This window comes from Salvelinus alpinus, chromosome 5 (assembly GCF_045679555.1).
Source record: "Salvelinus alpinus chromosome 5, SLU_Salpinus.1, whole genome shotgun sequence".
In the NCBI taxonomy this organism is placed as follows: Eukaryota; Metazoa; Chordata; class Actinopteri; order Salmoniformes; family Salmonidae; genus Salvelinus; species Salvelinus alpinus.
The window spans coordinates 67,853,351-67,872,471 of record NC_092090.1 but is presented as its reverse complement, the minus strand read 5'-3'; the positions used below and the strand labels follow the sequence as shown (position 1 = coordinate 67,872,471).

The following is a 19,121-nucleotide window of genomic DNA, read 5'->3' as shown; positions in this document are numbered from 1 at the left end:
GTTTCAGTGTTGCTTGCCTCGAAGCGAGCATAAAAGGCATTTAGCTCATCTGGTAGGCTTGCGTCACTGGGCAGCTCGCGTTTTGGATTTCCCTTTGTAGTCCGCAATAGTTTTGCCACATCCGACAAGCATCAGAGCCGGTGTAGTAGGATTCAATCTTAACCCTGTATTGATGCTTTGCTTGTTTGATGGTTCGTCTGAGGGCATAGTGGGATTTCTTATAAGCGTCCGGATTAGTGTCCCGCTACTTGAAAGCGGCAGCTCTAGCCTTTAGCTCGATGCGGTTGTTGCCTGTAATCCATGGCTTCTGGTTGTACATACAGTCCCTGTGTGGACGACGTCGTCGATGCACTTATTGATGAAGCCGATGACTGAGGTGGTATACTGCTCAATGCCATTTGATGAATCCCGGAACACATTCCAGTCTGTGCTAGCAAAACAGTCCTGTAGCATCTGCGTCATCCGGCCACTTCCGTATTGATCGAGTCACTGGTACTTCCTGCTTTAGTTTTTGCTTGTAAGCAGGAATCAGGAGGATAGAATTATGGTCAGATTTGACAAATAGAGTGCGGGGGAGAGCTTTGTATGCATCTGTGTGTGGAGTAAAGGTGGTCTTGAGGTTTTTTCTCCCCCTCAGGTTGCACGTGACATGCTGGTAGAAACGAGGTAAAACGGATGTAAGATGCATGACTTGCTACTTATTACTTTCTGCTGACATCAAATGATCAAGAACTGAAGCAGCAATTCATGTAGATAACAACCTTTTATTAAAAGTTCTTTGCACAAATTCCCACCAACCCTATTTATTTTCTAGGTTACAAATTGCAACATTTATCTTTATAGCTAGTCATATGCTTACTTCTATTGAATGTTAGTTACGGCATTTGTCAGTTTTTTTTCTTTCTTTTTACAATGATCAATTCCCTTTTATATACATTTTGTATACATTGTTGTAGCGTTGAGGTTAATATAATGTGTGTGATCTATATCATTTTAACACTAGAGGGCACAGAGCAGTAGTATACAGTCCCCATGAAGCTTTGTGGTGCTATTAGAATTCAATGCTTCGAGGCCCATGGTTGTTGGACAAAAGGCAGAAGTTGGCACAATGCAGCACAAAATCCACAAGCATGAGTGAGCTATTGAGTTGAAAGTGCTTATGTTTAATAATTTGATTTAAAGTATCAAAACGATTAACTGGTACAAAAGTGCTCAGATGAGTTGTGAAATGAAGTGCTCTTGGAAATTACTAGCAAGTTTGTTAACATCCATATTCAATATTATTTCAAGTTTCATTTTTTAAACAAATTATACCGAAGCTGAAAAAGCCTTGGTGTGGTATACAGCATATATTGATGAAGCGGTTTTAACTTGATAAAAAAATATATTGTGGTTACTAGTATGAAAACATCCAATTTGTCACCATGAAGCAACTGACTTTTAGAATGTAGAAATTTCATATAAAAAGTTGATTTCAGTAATCAAAGAGATAAGTTTTGCATTTGACAAAAGTGGAACTAAAAATAGTTAATTATTGCTTTGCTCGGCCAACCCAGGATTCCATGCTCTCTGTCCACTCTCCTGTCACATGGGCTGGATGCTGGACTGTCACATCTCCTTGCCCGTCACACTGCATGGCACTGTTGATTGGCTGAGGGAAGGCATCTGGATATGATCGGCTGTGCTTTGCACGAAGGCAGACTTTGACTCGGTGGTGTAGGCGGCAGTGGGTGAGTCAGAGGGGAGAGGGTAAGGACTGGTCCCTCCTGAGGCCTGACTCCCCCATGGCCTCCCCCTCTGGAGGAGGGGGCCGTTGGCTGGGCTCTGGGGGCCAGGGTTGGGGCCTCCACTGGCGGGCTCCTTCCCCTCGTACGGCCCCCGGCTCAGTCCGTTCAGCATGGGGGACTGGCCCAGGTGCTCAGCCAGGACCAGGGGCTGACGGTCCTCCTCCTCACAGATGGCAAACACAGGGACACTGACGTGGTCGCTCTCCGCTGGGAAATCGCGGGAAATCACACAATGCCCAGCGGGGTTGTTAATGGGCTCGGACGGAGAAGCCGGGAGGTGTTTGCCCCCGGGGGCCTTGGTGCTGTTTGAGGGGCTGGACCCAGAGAGCAGGCCAAAGCAGGTCCCGGTGAAGCGGGAGCGCCGAAGGTTGCTCGTGGAGTTGAGGCGGCGCTGGGCTAGCTGAGTGAAGGGGTACGAGGCGTTACTCATGGAGGAGTCAGAGGCGTTACTGTCGTTCTGGGCCTCCAACTGGGGGTCGGAAAACACCTTCCTGCTGTTCTCCCCACGGCAGTCTGACACAAAGCTGGATGGTGCCTGGGGGAACAACATCTAGTCAACACATATCCCTCTGCAGTGCAACCCAACATTCATGGTTTATTTATTATGCATCGGAGTAATGAAAAATGTGCAAAAAAATAATAATTCACTGACAAACATACAGTAATGTAAGTCGCTCTGGGTAAGAGCGTCTGCTAAATAACCAAGATGTAAACGTAAAGAAATATAGTATATGATGGTTGAACTATTATTCAACAGTACTGCTGAATAACCAATAACATAATAGCTACTAACGCTGTCCACCAGCTTAGTGAAGGGACTGGTGGAGTTCCAACTGCACCACTTCTTGTGTAACTGGGGCAGTGGAGGGAGGAAATCCTGGAAGGTACGGACGCTCCAGGCCCGGGGCCGGGCACAGCTGGCACTGCCATCCTGGGCAGCCCGGGTCTCTGTGGGGGAGGCAGCCGGGTCTGGAGAGGGCCAGTCAGTCACAGGGCCAGGGCCGGTGTCACTGTGCCTCAGGAACCTCTCCCGCTGCCGAGAGGGGAGAGAGACAACAACCAAATCATAAGGAATTCAATCAAACCCGGCATGCAGTATATGTGTGCATGTGGAGTAGGCCTACAGTAGTTTGTAAACAAACAGACTTCTTAGTTGGAAAACTGGAAGCATCTGAAAGAGTAGAACCTCTCGAACCCACTGTAGCAATGTTTACACAGCGTCTTAGTTTACAATTTAGTGCCATGGAACGCACACACTTCTTATTCTGGAGACTGAAAGCATCTACCTGTGATTATTCTATAATTTATTTGACCATGGGAAAAACACTGCTTAAATACAATGTGTATTTAACTGACTTAAGCCCTCAGTCAATGGAGTTTTCTCCGCCAGTGGCATCAGAGTGTGAATGTGACTCATTCACAAGAAATGATCACTAATAAAATAGCTTGCTTGTATCAGAGGTCGCATTATATTCAAGTGCTGGACTGCTCCTCCAATTGCCGTTGACCTAAAAGGGCAGCAAGCAAACCATGTAATCAGGCATGTAATCCAAAACAAGTGCTGCTTGCCTGGTAGTGGGTGCAGTCAGTGATTCCTGGAACCATATTCACAAAGCTTCTCAGATATGACTGCTGATTATAGGATCAGTTTAGCCTTTTAGATCATAATGAGTACAATTATATGGACAGGTAGGACCTACTCAGAGTATTTGTGAATGCGGGCCTAGGGCTATACAGTAGGTGTCTCACTAATAGGAATGGCAGGTCAGGGGTGAAGGGCACATTAGTCACATATCCCCCCTCATTATTCAGCAAGTTAATCAGGATAGGGGGAAGGTTTGTGGTAAGGTTTTGGGGGGGTTAGCGGTTGCTCCTCTCAGAAAGAACCAGATAATCCTTATACAGAATCACTCACAGCTCGCTTAGTCTAGACAAGAATTAGGAAGGTTTTAAATGAAGTGCCCTGCTCACCACAAAAGCCCCCCACACAATGGCAACTTGTTGCAGTTTGGGCAAAAAGGTGGAGGATAAGCCGCCCCAGATGTGAAACAGAGCCCCGTATTACCACCCACACCTTGTCTCAGAAATCCTAGACCTAGGGAAACAGCACTAGGTCTGGGGATCATGTCAGATTTACTTGGCCATTTCGGGGAGAGTGCTCTTCAGACACACAACTCTCCCAACAAATCACGAGTTTGTGTAGGCGACGGGAATTGAGCGTGAAAAATAATCGCCTCGGAAACATGACAGAGTTAGACACAGTGCAAACACAGATAGTTGGGCTCATTTTAGCCACAGCCAGTCAGTGGGTGTTAGCTTGTATTGCTAACGTTAACTGTCATGGCGCATGCAAACTACTCACCTGCAAAATACACTCAATTAAAATATTTTACACAAGAGTAATCTTGGTTAACCCAGGAGAGAGAGAACGAGGATCGGAACCAGAATGAAGAGCTCCACCATCTCTCTTTACGAGTTAAGTGCAAGTTTATAGGCCAAATGTCCCCTCTCCTTCTGAAATTCTAAAGATGATAAAACTTGTGAAATTGTGATTTGTCCAAATAACCAGTGACGAAAAACACAAGCACTGGAACTAATGCTGCTCGTGATCTCACACATCCCGTTGTATCATGACCGATCTAAGGTACCATTTATGTTCATGTCGTTTTTCCACAAGAAATTAACGGGAGTTCCATCTAGCTAGTTACATAAACGGATAAGGCTCTGGACGGATTTCCTGTGCGAGTCCTTCCAATCATCAGTCTGAACAAATATGTACATACACACAATCTGCACAAAAAGGCAAATTAACATGTACACATACAGACCACACACACAGCAACGCACCACAGCGCGCAAATGCGCATGAACACACACACACTTACACACAGAGAGAGAGAATTGGAGCTGGGAAACTGGCTTCTCAGATAATACATCCATTAGGCTAGGCTGCAGGAAAGCACGCCAGCTTCCTAATAGCTGCCAGGCCTGCCTTATGCCAACTCTTATTCCAATAGAGCACAATCAAAAATGCTGTGTCAAACCGTATCCTACCGCCAATCTCCTGCCACTGTGTTTCTATACCCTGACACCTCGACCACCAGGCGGTGAGGTTCATAGCTATTACCAGCAGAGGGTTGCAGATTCAAGGAAAAATACTTGGCAGGATGTAGCCTTCTGCATTGGTGTCACCCACCCCTAGAGCGGGTCCTAGCCTGGGTTCTCTCTACTGCCTGGGTGTCACCCCTAGAAGAGGGCACCACCATGGATCCTAGCCTGGGTACCCTGCTACTGCCTGGGTGTCACCCCTAGAAGAGGGCACCACCATGGATCCTAGCCTGGGTTCCATGCTACTGCCTGGGTGTCACCCTTTAGAAAAGCACCACCATGGGTCCTAGCCTGGGTTCCCTCTACTGCCTTGGCACCACTGTGGGTCCTCGCCTGCCTTGCCTCACTCCTTACCGTGTGGGCCGAGAACGGCAGTCTGCCGCTTGGACTAGGCACAGACGAAATGATAAACACCTCATCTGTCCCCAAGTCCAATTCCGTGAGACCATTGGATGAGAGGTCCACTTCAGCATGCTGGGACATATCACCACCAACACTGCCTGGTGAACCTGGGAAAGAAATGGGAAAGTGGTTTTATTAATCACTTACTTGTATGGTGATAGCCTACAATTAAAACATTGCTACATTGAAGGCACAACAGTCAGATGTATTGCACCTTAGCTTATGATAATTTCCACTGCTTGTCCCTAAAAGAGCACTTGAAATGGAATGTTACAGATTGGTCTCCATAGGCTACTGTAAATTACTGCACTGTGCACCCAGTACACTGTGAAGCCACTGTACTTGTCCACTCATATTCCTGTTAACTCATAGTGACATGGTTGAACTCAGCGAGAGGAGAAACATGGTGTTCCCAATGCTCCCACGCTGTTATATAGGTTAAATGTCACGACCTGTAAATCTCTCTGTGGGATCAGCTACAATGAGCGAGAATTTGGATTGTTCTGGGATAAACCCAGTGTTACTCCAAAACTAAAGCAATTTTCCGTTGAGACTTCTAAATGCTGCACCTCCCATTCACTCAGCTACATCCACTACAAGCTGGCCTTGCATATTCCCACACAATCTGATAATTTTTTATAAGAGAAGAAATACACTCAAATGACCCCAGGAAGATACTACGTGGACAGTACAATGTTGCAGCCAACTTCCTTTCATATAGGTTATTGATTAAATACTGTATTTGCAGCTACTGAGCACACAGAATACCTTAATGATTTCACATATTATGAGCTGTGTTGGTGAATTTTACTACACAACGTTTCTTCTATGCACCTGTATTAGACATTACTTCAGAAGTTTTTGTTTGACATATTTTGAGCTATCATTCAGGTGTCAAAATCATTTTGCCCCGGGGTCCGCATTCAGTATTCAACAAGGTTTGGAGGGACGCACTGACATTTTTTAAAATATTTCCTCGCTGTCAAAATTTGAAAAAAATATGTCCTCCATCCATAGATTTTGGAATTTTCGATGCTCCCCGACTGTCTAGCTTACATTTAGGTGATTATTAGCAAGCTGGACACAGTCAAGAAACTGTATGAATGTAGGTCCATTATAATTTCTCCAGAATTTTGATTTGGTTATAGTAGTTTTTAAGTATATCGAGTTTGTTTCCCCCCCCACCTCAAAAAAAAATAAAATGGTTTGTTTTTTTAAACCACCCACGGGCCGGATTGGACCCCCTCGCGGGATGTATGTTTTACACCCGATTAGAGCCATTCTATGGCCATGACACCATGAGATAATTCAGTATGTGGTAGAATCCTGGCAGCTCTATTACTGTGTGTTGGAGATCTGATAGTCAGACCCGGTGTACCTTTTTTCTGTCATAGTTTCAGAGGATAATGAAATAAGTGTCTCATTTACGCTGAACATGTAAATTCAGTTTAGGGGCAGATAAAGTCATTGTCAGCCAGGTTGGAACCAGACCAAACACCCCAGAGGTACCCCTCGATCATGGAGAGAGAGGGGGCGCGAGGGGGATTGACTAGACTAGGCTAGGCGGCTGGAGCACAAGCAGAGAGGGAAAAACAGGGGAGTGTTAGAGGGAGAGAGAAAGTAGATGGAGTGTGTGTGTTTTGTGTGTGTGTGTGTGTGTGTGCGCACGTGTGCATGTGAGCCTGCCCGCTTGCGCATACCCACCTCTGTGTGTGAGACTGAGAGAGTGGTTGTTGTTGTCGTTCTCTGCAGGGCAAGGGACCTCCAGGCCGGGCTGATTAGGAGCCACCAGCTGCAGCTCACGGACATCAGCTCCAGAGTTCTGCACTCCCTCCTGCACCTACAGCAGTCAGTACAGTTTAGAGTCAGCAAGTACTACTACACATGCCTGCCACTCCACATACACCAACGGAGTAGGGCTGCACAACACTATGAAATACAGCCATATGAACTGAAGTTGTTCTTGTCAATTAATAAAATGTTTTGATACCCAGTCAGTATAATGATCCAGTGGCAATAAGATACTTAAAGTGGCCAGAACTTGTGTAGGACTGTTTTGCTCCTTTCTAAAATTCAATCCCAGATGGACACATTTTGACAACTCAATTACAAATTCATCTCATGACTAGAAAATAGGGAAGTGTAACTTGTCCAGTTCTGCTTTATAAGGGAGTCAGTCAGTCTGACCTTTAGTGAACCTGTCTACCTCTGGGGCTGCTTGCCCTGCATGGGAGAATTTGGACAACAAGAGCACCAGGCCAGTGTAGTGTATTTGTTTTTGCTCCCGTGTCTGTAGTCTAGAGCAGGGATTGGCAACCTGCGGGCTGCATGGCCCCCCTTTTGTAGGCCTGTGGATCAATTCCCCCCCCCCCGGGGGAAATGTTGGGGGGGTTGGGGATTTATTCATTTTTTTAACTCAGTCGGGATCTTAACTTACTATTGAGAGTTAGAATAGTAGAATGCAAGGTGCAGTTACATTTTTGTATTATATATATATAAATAAAACACACAACAAAAATAGAAATGCAACATGTAAAGTGCTGTTCCCATGTTTCATGGGCTGAAATAAAAGAGCCCAGAAATGTTCCATACGCACAAAAAGCTTACTTCTCTCAAATGTTGTGCACAAATGTGTTTACATCCCTGTTGGTGAGCATTTTATCCTTTGTCAAGATAATCCATCCACCTGACAGGTGTGACATATCAAGAAGCTGATTAAACAGCATGATCATTACTCAGGTGTACCTTGTGCTGGGGACAATAAAAGGTCACTAAAATGTGCAGTTTTGTCATGCAACACAATGCCACAGATGTCTCAAGTTGAGGGAGTGTGCAATTGGCATGCTGATTGCAGGAATGTCCACCAGATCTGTTTCCAGATATTTGAATGTTAATTTCTCGACCATAAGCCACCTCCAATGTCATTTTAGAGAATTTGTCAGTACGTCCAACCAGTCTCACAACCGCAGACCACGTGTAACCACACGTAACCACACTAGCTCAGGACCTCCACATCCGGCTTCTTCACCTACGGGATTGTCTGACGAGGTAGTGGGTCGGGGTGCTGACGAGTATTTTCTGTCTGTAATAAAGCCCTTTTGTGGTGAAAAACTCATTCTGATTGGCTGGGCCTGGTGCCCAGTCCTGTGAAATCCATAGATTAGGGCCAAATGAATTTCTTCCAATTGACTGGTTTCCTTATATGAAATCTTAAAGTAAAATCTTTGGAATTGTTGCATGTTACGTTTATATATTTTTGTTCAGTATATACAGTGCATTCGTAAAGTATTCAGACCCCTTCCCTTTTTCCACATTTTGTTAAGTTACAGCCTTATTCTAAAACTGATTAAATTATTTGTTTCCCTCATCAATCTACACACAATACCCCATAATAAGAAAGCAAAAACAGGTTTATAGAAATGTTTGACGATTTGAAAAATAAAAAACAAATACCATATTTACATAAGTATTCAGACCCTTTGCTATGAGACTCGAAATTGACCTCAGGTGCATCCTGTTTCCATTGACCCTCCTTGATGTTTCTACAACTTGATTGGAGTCCACGTTTGGTAAATTGAATTGATTGGACATGATTTGGAAAGGAACACACCTGTCTATATAAGGTCCCACAGTTGACAGTGCATGTCAGAGAAAAAAACAAGCCATGAGGTCGAAGGAATTGCCCGTAGAGCTCCGAGACAGGTTTGTGTCGAGGCACAGATCTGGGGAAGGGTACCAAAACATTTCTGCAGCATTGAAGGTCCCCAAGAACACAGTGGCCTAGATCATTCTTAAATGGAAGAAGTCTGGAACCACCAAGACTCTTCCTAGAGCTGGCCGCCCAGCCAAACTGAGCAATCGGGGGAGAAGGGCCTTGGTCAGGGAGGTGACCAAGAACCCGAAGGTCACTGACAGAGCTCCAGAGTTTTTCTGTGGAGATGAGAGAACTTTCCAGAAGGACAACCATCTCTGCAGCACTCCACCAATCAGGTCTTTATGGTAGAGTGGCCAGACGGAAGCCACTCCTCTGTAAAAGGACATGACAGCCCGTTTAGAGTGTGCCAAAAGGCACATAAAGGAATCCAAGATTGAACTCTTTGGACTGAATGCCAAGCGTCGTGTCTGGAGGAAACCTGGCACCCTCCTTATGGTGAAGCATGGGTGGCAGCATCATGCTGTGGGGATGTTTTTCAGCAGCAGCGACTGGGAGACTAGTCAGGATGGAGGAAAAGATGAACAGAGCAAAGCACAGAAAGTTCCTCGAGGAAAACCTGCTCCAGAGCGCTCAGGACAAAAACCCTAAGCACACAGTCAAGACAACACAGGAGTGGCTCTGGGACAAGTCTCTGAATGTCCTTGAGTGGACCAGCCAAAGGCCTTACTTGAACCCGAACGAATATCTCTGGAGAGACCTGAAAATAGCTGTGCAGCGACGCTCCCCATCCAACCTGACAGAGCTTGAGAGGATCAGCAGAGAAGAATGGGAGAAACTCCCCAAATACAAGTGTACCAAGCTTGCAGCGTCGTACCCAAGAAGACTCAAGGCTGTAATCGCTGCCAAAGGTGCTTCAACAAAGTACTGAGTAAAGGGTCTGAACACTTATGTTAATGTGATATTTCAATATATTTATTTTTTACATTTGCAGAAATGTTTAAAAACCTATTTTTGCTTTGTCATTATGGGGTATTGTGATGAGAAAATAAATGTTTAATACATTTTAAAATAAGGCTGTAACGTAACAAATGTGGAAAAAGTCAAGGGGTCTGAATACTTTCCAAATGCACTGTATAATCACTCAGCCCATGTCAGCTATCTAAACTTTGTAATCCTGGTCGAATTACCAACCAAGGAGGCCCCCATTGAATTTGTTAGTGACTCTCACTCAGATATAATATTAAAAACTGCAAACATTTCTCTCCACCCTATTGATTTTTTCTTAATTGCAGGAAATTAGCTGTAGAACTGCACATTTTTCTCTCTGTCCCATGGCAAAATGTGTAGAATTGCAGGACATTTTTTCTCAGTTTTATTTTGTGGCACCAACCCCCATCAAAGTTGCCCATCCCTGGTCTAGAGGATATGAAGGAAATGTTCCCTGATCCCAGTCAGAAGCTAGCTTACAAAGGAATGTCTGGACAGTCAGACAGACAGGGGTCTTTATCCGTTTACCTCAGAGTTGTTGGATGAGCAGGAGCTGGCTCTTTTCGGACATAGTTTAGGTCTGGAAAACAAAAGAGATCCCAAACATTTCAGTTGTGTTTGACTGTTTAACATATCTTTGAAACCCATTAGCATACTTTCTTTTATGTATGTTGTTTACTTTCTTGACTTTTGGCGACATTCTCTTTCATGCTATTTGTGAAAGCTTGACTTATTTTGAGCAACTGCTCTCCAAATTTGACCAAAAATGTACAAAATGAACATTCTCCCACAATTAGAAACTGGAACAGATTAGATTGCCTTCACTGAAGTTTTTCTTCCAAACATAATCAGAGTCTAGCTCGCTGACTCACTACATGCAAACAGCCTAAACTTGCCCTCGGTTGTTTCTCTCAAGGACGGCTCTAGTAGCTAAACCCATGTAATGCCATAAACTACACTATCTGGGGTGGTCTCACTATAAAGGCATCAGTATAAAGACATACCAATAAGGGAATTTTCACTGGATAATGTCAACATAACAGTGAAAGGGTTGACTTAAACTGATTCTGCTCAATAACAGATCTAAATGCTTTTGTGTATCAATTTTTGGCACAATTAAAAACATGGCCCCAGGACGAGACTAATACACCTTTAACTTCTCTCCGACATTCATGGGGGATGCAAGGGGGTTTATCTTTACGGGAATTTGAACCTTCCTGGGGGGAACTAGATGGGAATCAGGACAGTAGATTAAACAGTGATGCTCATTTAGTTACCTGGCATAAATGATATTACACCCTGCGAAAACTGACACATGCACTAATGTTGTCTCCTCACGGGATTGACCGAGGGAACAACCTGTAAATTACACCTTTTAATATGTTGTTCTTGTTCTGTATAAAACTACAATGGCACCTCGACGGGACAGAGGCTCATAGCACAGCAGTATGAGGTCCTTTCTCCGCTCTCCTCGTTTTCCCTCCGCTCGCTTTTGTATGGCTGCGTTTCTCTTTGTCCGTTGGAATCGATGCCAGGTGCTGCACCTCGAACGGCCCTCTCTTGCTCACGCGCTCTCTCTCTGTAATGGTGACAATGCGGCACATAAGGGCAGCTACAGTCGAACCCTGCCTTTCACTGGATCAAGTCAGGGACCGACCAAGGCCTCCAGCTGAGTCAACAGCCAGCCCATCCACTGCAGCAGCACCACACTGTGTGCTGGAGGAGGACTGACTGGCAGACTATCCCATTCATGGCTACCATCTCATTCATGGGAGGAAACTTTGTCACACTGGCCAACATCAAAGACCCAACGGTTGCGCTCTCTCAAAGGAAAAGCACTGTGCCAGTTTCCTTGGGTGACAAAGAAATAAAAGGACAATTTTTCCCATTGTGCAGAATGTGCACGGTCTTGTTTATGTTAGGTTGACAGGGAAATGTATTTATAGCACAAAACATGTCTGACAAAGGTATATTTATGACTCCATTCTTTCTGCATGCCCTGCTTTACTGTACCTGAAGATGTTGCACAGGTGACCCACAAGGCTCATAAAGGGACAATCATTTCCATTGTGCACTGTCTTGTTTGTTTATGTTTGAGAACAGTATGTCTCTGGGAGTCAATAGGGAAAGCCATCACAAGGCGTGTAGGACAAAAGGATGTTCTGGCACAATTCTCTCAAGCGCTGGTTTGATCTCAGGGAGTCAGGGAAACCTATTTATAGCACAACACGTGTGTGACAAAGGGCTATCATATCACAATAACTTTCTCTGCATGCTTTTACATACCTGAATATAATACACAGAGCGCTGGTGAGCACCATGGCAAAGAAGGCTGCTCCACTCATGGCGGCCAGCAGAGTGTCTATTTTGCTGGCCCCGGCAGGGGCGTAGGCATGCCGGGGGTCATCTCCACCCGGTTCTGTCCGGTTGTGGTAGTAAAAGAGCAGGGCGAAGCCGCGGCCCCAGTGGGTGGTGGTGATCAACTCCATGATGACCTCTACCATCTCCTGGCTGGAGCCAAACACCAACTGGCTGCTGGAGGGCCGGTTGGAGCCGCAGAAACGCGAGGAAAAGGTGAGGAGGTCCGAGATGTAAAGGACGTCGTGGGGGCATGCGTCCACCACAGACTGCTGGGTCTCAGGGCTCACTGACTCTGTGTCCGTGTCTGTGAGGAGCAGAGGGGTCCGAGTGGTGGCCTCGTCTACAACCACAGCCAGGACTTGGTCTGGGGCTGATGCTCTGGGGTTAGGGTTCAGGTCAGGGTTGCCTCTGAGGAGAGGAGAGGTGATTGAGTTCATTGCCTTCTCTCCTGGTGCATGGGCCCCTGGTAGGAGGAGGTCTGAGAGGGGCTGTGGGGAGGCACGGTCAGAGGTGGCATCAGAGGTGGACATTTTAGCAGAGTTGGAGACTTTGGCTATCTCCATCTTGGTGGACTGCTCTTGCACCACCACCTGCATGACTTTGTCGTTTTGGGAGGAGGACCGGGAGGCTGTCGCTGTGACATTCTGAGCCTGAGATACAGTGGCATCTTTATCAGTGATGGGACCCCCAGTTGGGATAGTCGCCCCATCGTTAGCATTGACCTCTTCCAAGTCAGAGATGGCAGCGTACTGGGCGGCGGAGTCGTGACTCTCGAACACGTCAAAGTCAAATATCTCCAGTATGAGCTGGTGGCCGACGGGCACAAAGAACTGCCAGACACAGTGGCTCCCTGAGGAGTAGTTATAGGGGAAACCAGGAGACAGGATGAGGCCTTGGACGTCCACCACATCCACCTTCGCTCCACAGTCAAAGTAGACCTGCAATCACAATATACAGGGGCTTGGTGAGGGGGACGTGAGTGTACGTTAAAATGCTAGCATCTCTAATGATCGACACATACTAGCACTTGTCAAACTTACAGAAAATCTGTGACTTTTTTTGTGTAGAACTTGGAAATACAAATGACGTCTGTCTTTTAAACAAATAACCCAGTTGAGCGGAATTCAGAATGGCTCAAAAGAACAAAAAGCATCCAGACCTGAACTACTCAACCCTCCTGCTCTGCCAGCCAGTATATCAAAGCGGTGGCGGTGCCTTGCATGCCTGTGCTTGGGTAACTCTGGGGAGGGTATTTCTTCAAACACACTGAGCTGGCTGTAATGCTTCCCAGGTGTGAGGGGTGGACGATTGAGGGGAACCTCAGCCTAGCTAAGCAGAGGCAGATGTGTTTGCTGGGGCCACTGGGCCCCAGAGCTCAGGTCCAGACCTTTGTGGGGGGGGGTGGTGTGTTTATGAGATTTCCTCTCGGTTCAGGTTCTGGACTGTGGGAACAGAGCGAAGACCCACCTGGGGCTCAACCAGCACCACCAGACAGGTAACAAACCAACCTACCTTCAGGCAACACTAGTACTCTGGCTGGACAGGCTGGGAACACATTTAAAATGCACTCTAGACATGGTGTGTGTGTGTGTGTGTGTGTGTGTGTGTGTGTGTGTGTGTGTGTGTGTGTGTGTAAAAGGAGCACCAGCACCACTGCGGTCGACCAACGCCAGACAGGCACTTTGATTGCTGCTACATGGACCATCTCATCTCTCTCCATATGAGTGCATTAATCAAAGGCATTCCTTCAGACAGTTTATTTTAACAAGCCAAATCTAGATGTACTTTGCAATCATGACTGTATAAAAGGGGCTGTTGCTAGGTCTGGCCCCAGTACCTCCCTCACCCAACCTTCTTCTGACTGCAACTCAAAGGTGCAACTCAAAGGCCTCTCTATTGCTGATACAGCTGGCATCCTCACAGCCAGGTCAGAGAGAAGAAGGGCAGTATGGGCATACATATCTGTGTGTGTTCTGTACAGTGATGAAACAGGAGTTTTCAAAGCACATGAATGCAATGAAAATATTGAATAAATGTAATTGCTGACATCACCCCAGAGGTGTGATAGTCTTGATCACTTGACCATCATAGCCAATGTATTCTGTGTCATCCATTTCAGACCTACCGCCATTGACAATGAGCAAAAACGACTGAAAAAATAAATTAAAATACTGAGCTACATTGTATGCAAAAAAAGGAGAAATTATATTATTTTATACAATACAATTGCTTAGAGGAAGAGATTTTGTTTAACAAGCAATATTTGTTTTCCCCAAAAAGGTAGGGATCAAGATTATTGACACCCCTGTTTTCAATAGCTCACCTCGCAAGGATAACGGCCCTGAGCATTTTTCTAAAATGAGTTGTAGAACATATTGGGAGGGATCTTAGACCATTCCACCATACAGAAATCTTCCAGATCCTTGATAGCCTTCGTCTGCGCTTATGGACTGCCCTCTTCAATTCAAACCGACTGTGAAAAGACCCCTGGTGGCATGTCAGGTGGGGTAGGTGTGTGTGTCAGTGCTGTGTGTAAGTTGACAATGCAAACAATTTAGAATTTACAACACATTCATGTTTCTTATAAAAACAAGAAGTGACGCAGTCAGTCTTTCCTCAACTCTTAGCCAAGAGAGACTGGCATGCATAGTTTTTATAAACCCTCTGATTACAATGAAGAGCAAGATGTGCCGCTCTGTTCTAGACAAGCTACAGCTTAACTAGGTCTATATTTGCAGCACTTGACCATATGACTGGACAATAATCAAGATAAGATAAAACTAGAGCCTGCAGGACTTGCTTTGTGGAGTGTGGTGTCAAAAAGCAGAGCATCTCTTTATTATGGACAAACCCATCTTTACAACCATTGAATCTATATGTTTTCACCATGACAGTTTACAATCTAAGGTAACACCAAGGTCTAGAACTTAGGGAATGATTTGTATGAAATACAATGCTGTTAGATTTAGAGATGTTCAGGACCAGTTTATTACTGGCCACCCATTCCAAAACAGAATGCAACTATTTGTTAAGGGTTTCAGTAACTTCCTAACTGTGGTTGCTGATGCGTATATGGTTGAATCATCCGCATACATGGACACACATATATTTTTTTAAATGGCAGTGACAGGGCATTGGTAAAAATAGAAAATAGTAGAGGGCCTAGAGAGCTGCCCTGCGGTACACCACACGTTACATGTTTGACAGAGAAGCTTCCATTAAAGAAAACCTTCTGAGTTATATTAGATAGATTGCAATATTGTGGATTCAGTTCCGAGGTTGAAAAGTCATAACACATAAGTTCTCAACAACAGATAATGGTAAATAATATCAAAAGGCTACACTGAAATCTAACAGTACAGCTCCCACAATCTTCTTATTATCAAGTTCTTTCAACCAATCATCAGTCATTTGTGTCCTTGCAGTACATGTTGAGCGCCCTTCTCCATAAGCATGCTGAAAGTCTGTTGTTAATTTGTTTACAGAGAAGTAGCATTGTATTTGGTCAAACACAGTTTGCTAAGAGCTGGCAGCAAGCTGATAGGCCTGCTGTTAGAACCAGTAAAGGCCGCTTTACTACTCTTGGGTAGCGGAATGACTTTGGCTTCCCTCCAGACCTGAAGACAAAAACTTTCCTCTAGGCTCAGATTAAAGATATGACCGATAGGAGTGGCTATAGTCAGCTACCATCCTCAGTAGATTTCCATCTAAGTTGTCAATGCCAGGAGGTTGGTCATTATTGATCGACAACAATAATTTTCCCATCTCTCCCACACTAACTATACAAAATTCTAACTTGCAATACTTTTCTTTCATTATTAGTTTGTTTATACATGAGTATGATGGATTACTGTTCGTTGTTGGCATTTCCTGACTAAGCCTGCCAACTTTGCCAATGAAGTAATCATTAAAATAATTGGCAACATCAAATGTTTGTGATGAATAAGCCATTTGATTTGATGAAAGATGGGAGTTGAATTAGTCTTTCTGCCCATAATATCATTTGAAGTACTCCAAAACAAAATTCCATCACTCTTTAGATCATTGATCTTGGCTTCAGGATACAGTTCTTCTTTTTGTTGAGTTTAATCACATACTTTTTCAATTTCCAGTAATTCAGCCAGTCAGATGTGCAGCCAGACTTATTAGCCACTCCTTTTGCCCCATCTCTTTCAACCATACAGTTTTTCAATTCCTCATCAATCCATGGAGCCTTAACAGTTCTAACAGTCAGTTTCTTAACAGGTGCATGTTTACCAAAAATTTACCATAAATTCATCAGGTGCAGTGCCTGGATGCTCCTTATTAATCACACCAGAGCAACAATTTTTTTAAACATCATTCACATAAGAGTCACAGCAAAATATTTTGTATGATCTCTTATATACTATTTTAGGCCCAGCTTTTGGAACTTTGGCTTTACTGGATAAAGCCACTATATTGTGATCACTGCATCCAATGTGTACAGATACAGCTTAAGAACAAAGTTCTACAGTATTAGTAAACGTGATCAATACATGTGGATGATCTTGTTCTTGTAGTGTTTGTAAACACCCTGGTAGGTTGATTAATACATCAGCACCAGATTACAGGCACTGGTTACAGTGAGAAGCTTCCACTTGAGAGGACAGCTTGATGAAAACTAGTCAATATTCAGGTCCCCAAGAAAGTGGAAAGTAGACATTATCAAGCATTTCACACATTATTTAGATACTGACTGGTAGCACTTGGTGGCCTATAGCAACACCCCAAAATAAAATGCATTAGATGTGCCAGGTGAACCTGGAACCACAACACTTCAATAACACTTGACATAAGATCTTCTCTAAGCATTACAGGGATATGGGCAGGCCGTCATTGTAAATAATAATTTGTTCTTAACTGACTTGCCTTGCTAAATAAAGGTTAAATAAAATAAACAAATATGGCTCTGAATATATACAGCAACACTTCCCCATAAGCATTCCTGTTTCTTCTATAGATATTATATCCTTGTATTGCTACTGCTGTATCAACAAATGAATTATCTAAGTGAGTCTCAGAACTGGCTAATGTATATACAGTGGCAAGAGGTGTATGTAAACTTCCGACTTCAACTGTATATATATACAGTGGGGAGAACAAGTATTTGATACACTGCCGATTTTGCAGGTTTTCCTACTTACAAAGTATGTAGAGGTGTGTAATTTTTATCATAGGTACACTTCAACTGTGAGAGACGGAATCTAAAACAAAAATCCAGAAAATCACATTGTATGATTTTTAAGTAATTAATTAGCATTTTATTGCATGACATAAGTATTTGATACATCAGAAAAGCAGAACTTAATATTTGGTACAGAAACCTTTGTTTGCAATTACAGAGATCAGACGTTTCCTGTAGTTCTTGACCAGGTTTGCACACACTGCAGCAGGGATTTTGGCCCACTCCTCCATACAGACCTTCTCCAGATCCTTCAGGTTTCGGGGCTGTCGCTGGGCAATACGGACTTTCAGCTCCCTCCAAAGATTTTCTATTGGGTTCAGGTCTGGAGACTGGCTAGGCCACTCCAGGACCTTGAGATGCTTCTTACGGAGCCACTCCTTAGTTGCCCTGGCTGTGTGTTTTGGGTCGTTGTCATTCTGGAAGACCCAGCCACGACCCATCTTCAATGCTCTTACTGAGGGAAGGAGGTTGTTGGCCAAGATCTCGCGATACATGGCCCCATCCATCCTCCCCTCAATACGGTGCAGTCGTCCTGTCCCCTTTGCAGAAAAGCATCCCCAAAGAATGATGTTTCCACCTCCATGCTTCACAGTTGGGATGGTGTTCTTGGGGTTGTACTCATCCTTCTTCTTCCTCCAAACACAGCGAGTGGAGTTTAGACCAAAAAGCTCTATTTTTGTCTCATCAGACCACATGACCTTCTCCCATTCCTCCTCTGGATCATCCAGATGGTCATTGGCAAACTTCAGACGGGCCTGGACATGCGCTGGCTTGAGCAGGGGGACCTTGCGTGCGCTGCAGGATTTTAATCCATGACGGCGTAGTGTGTTACTAATGGTTTTCTTTGAGACTGTGGTCCCAGCTCTCTTCAGGTCATTGACCAGGTCCTGCCGTGTAGTTCTGGGCTGATCCCTCACCTTCCTCATGATCATTGATGCCCCACGAGGTGAGATCTTGCATGGAGCCCCAGACCGAGGGTGATTGACCGTCATCTTGAACTTCTTCCATTTTCTAATAATTGCGCCAACAGTTGTTGCCTTCTCACCAAGCTGCTTGCCTATTGTCCTGTAGCCCATCCCAGCCTTGTGCAGGTCTACAATTTTATCCCTGATGTCCTTACACAGCTCTCTGGTCTTGGCCATTGTGGAGAGGTTGGAGTCTGTTTGATTGAGTGTGTGGACAGGTGTCTTTTATACAGGTAACGAGTTCAAACAGGTGCAGTTAATACAGGTAATGAGTGGAGAACAGGAGGGCGTCTTAAAGAAAAACTAACAGGTCTGTGAAAGCCGGAAATCTTACTGGTTGGTAGGTGATCAAATACTTATGTCATGCAATAAAATACAAAGTAATTACTTAAAAATCATACAATGTGATTTTCTGGATTTTTGTTTTAGATTCCGTCTCTCACAGTTGAAGTGTACCTATGATAAAAATTACAGACCTCTAAATGCTTTGTAAGTAGGAAAACCTGCAAAATCGGCAGTGTATCAAATACTTGTTCTCCCCACTGTATATATATATATATAAATAAAAGAGAGAGAGAGAGAGAGGAGAGATATATATATATACAGTGGGGAGAACAAGTATTTGATACACTGCCGATTTTGCAGGTTTT

At 44.5% G+C, this 19,121-nt stretch overlaps 1 protein-coding gene across 1 annotated transcript in view; it reads right to left on the bottom strand.

Moving 5' to 3' along the window:
- Positions 1-744: 744 nt before the first annotated feature.
- Positions 745-19,121, bottom strand: part of LOC139576584 (uncharacterized) — a 36,517-nt gene continuing 18,140 nt past the window's right edge. The window contains exons 2-7 of the mRNA XM_071402836.1: positions 12,226-13,238; positions 10,468-10,519; positions 7,002-7,137; positions 5,250-5,404; positions 2,581-2,820; positions 745-2,322 (exon numbers count right to left, since the gene is read on the bottom strand). Of these exons, the coding sequence (XP_071258937.1) occupies positions 1,609-2,322; positions 2,581-2,820; positions 5,250-5,404; positions 7,002-7,137; positions 10,468-10,519; positions 12,226-13,238 (2,310 nt within the window). The 3' untranslated portion in view covers positions 745-1,608. The remainder of the gene's footprint in view (positions 2,323-2,580; positions 2,821-5,249; positions 5,405-7,001; positions 7,138-10,467; positions 10,520-12,225; positions 13,239-19,121) is intronic.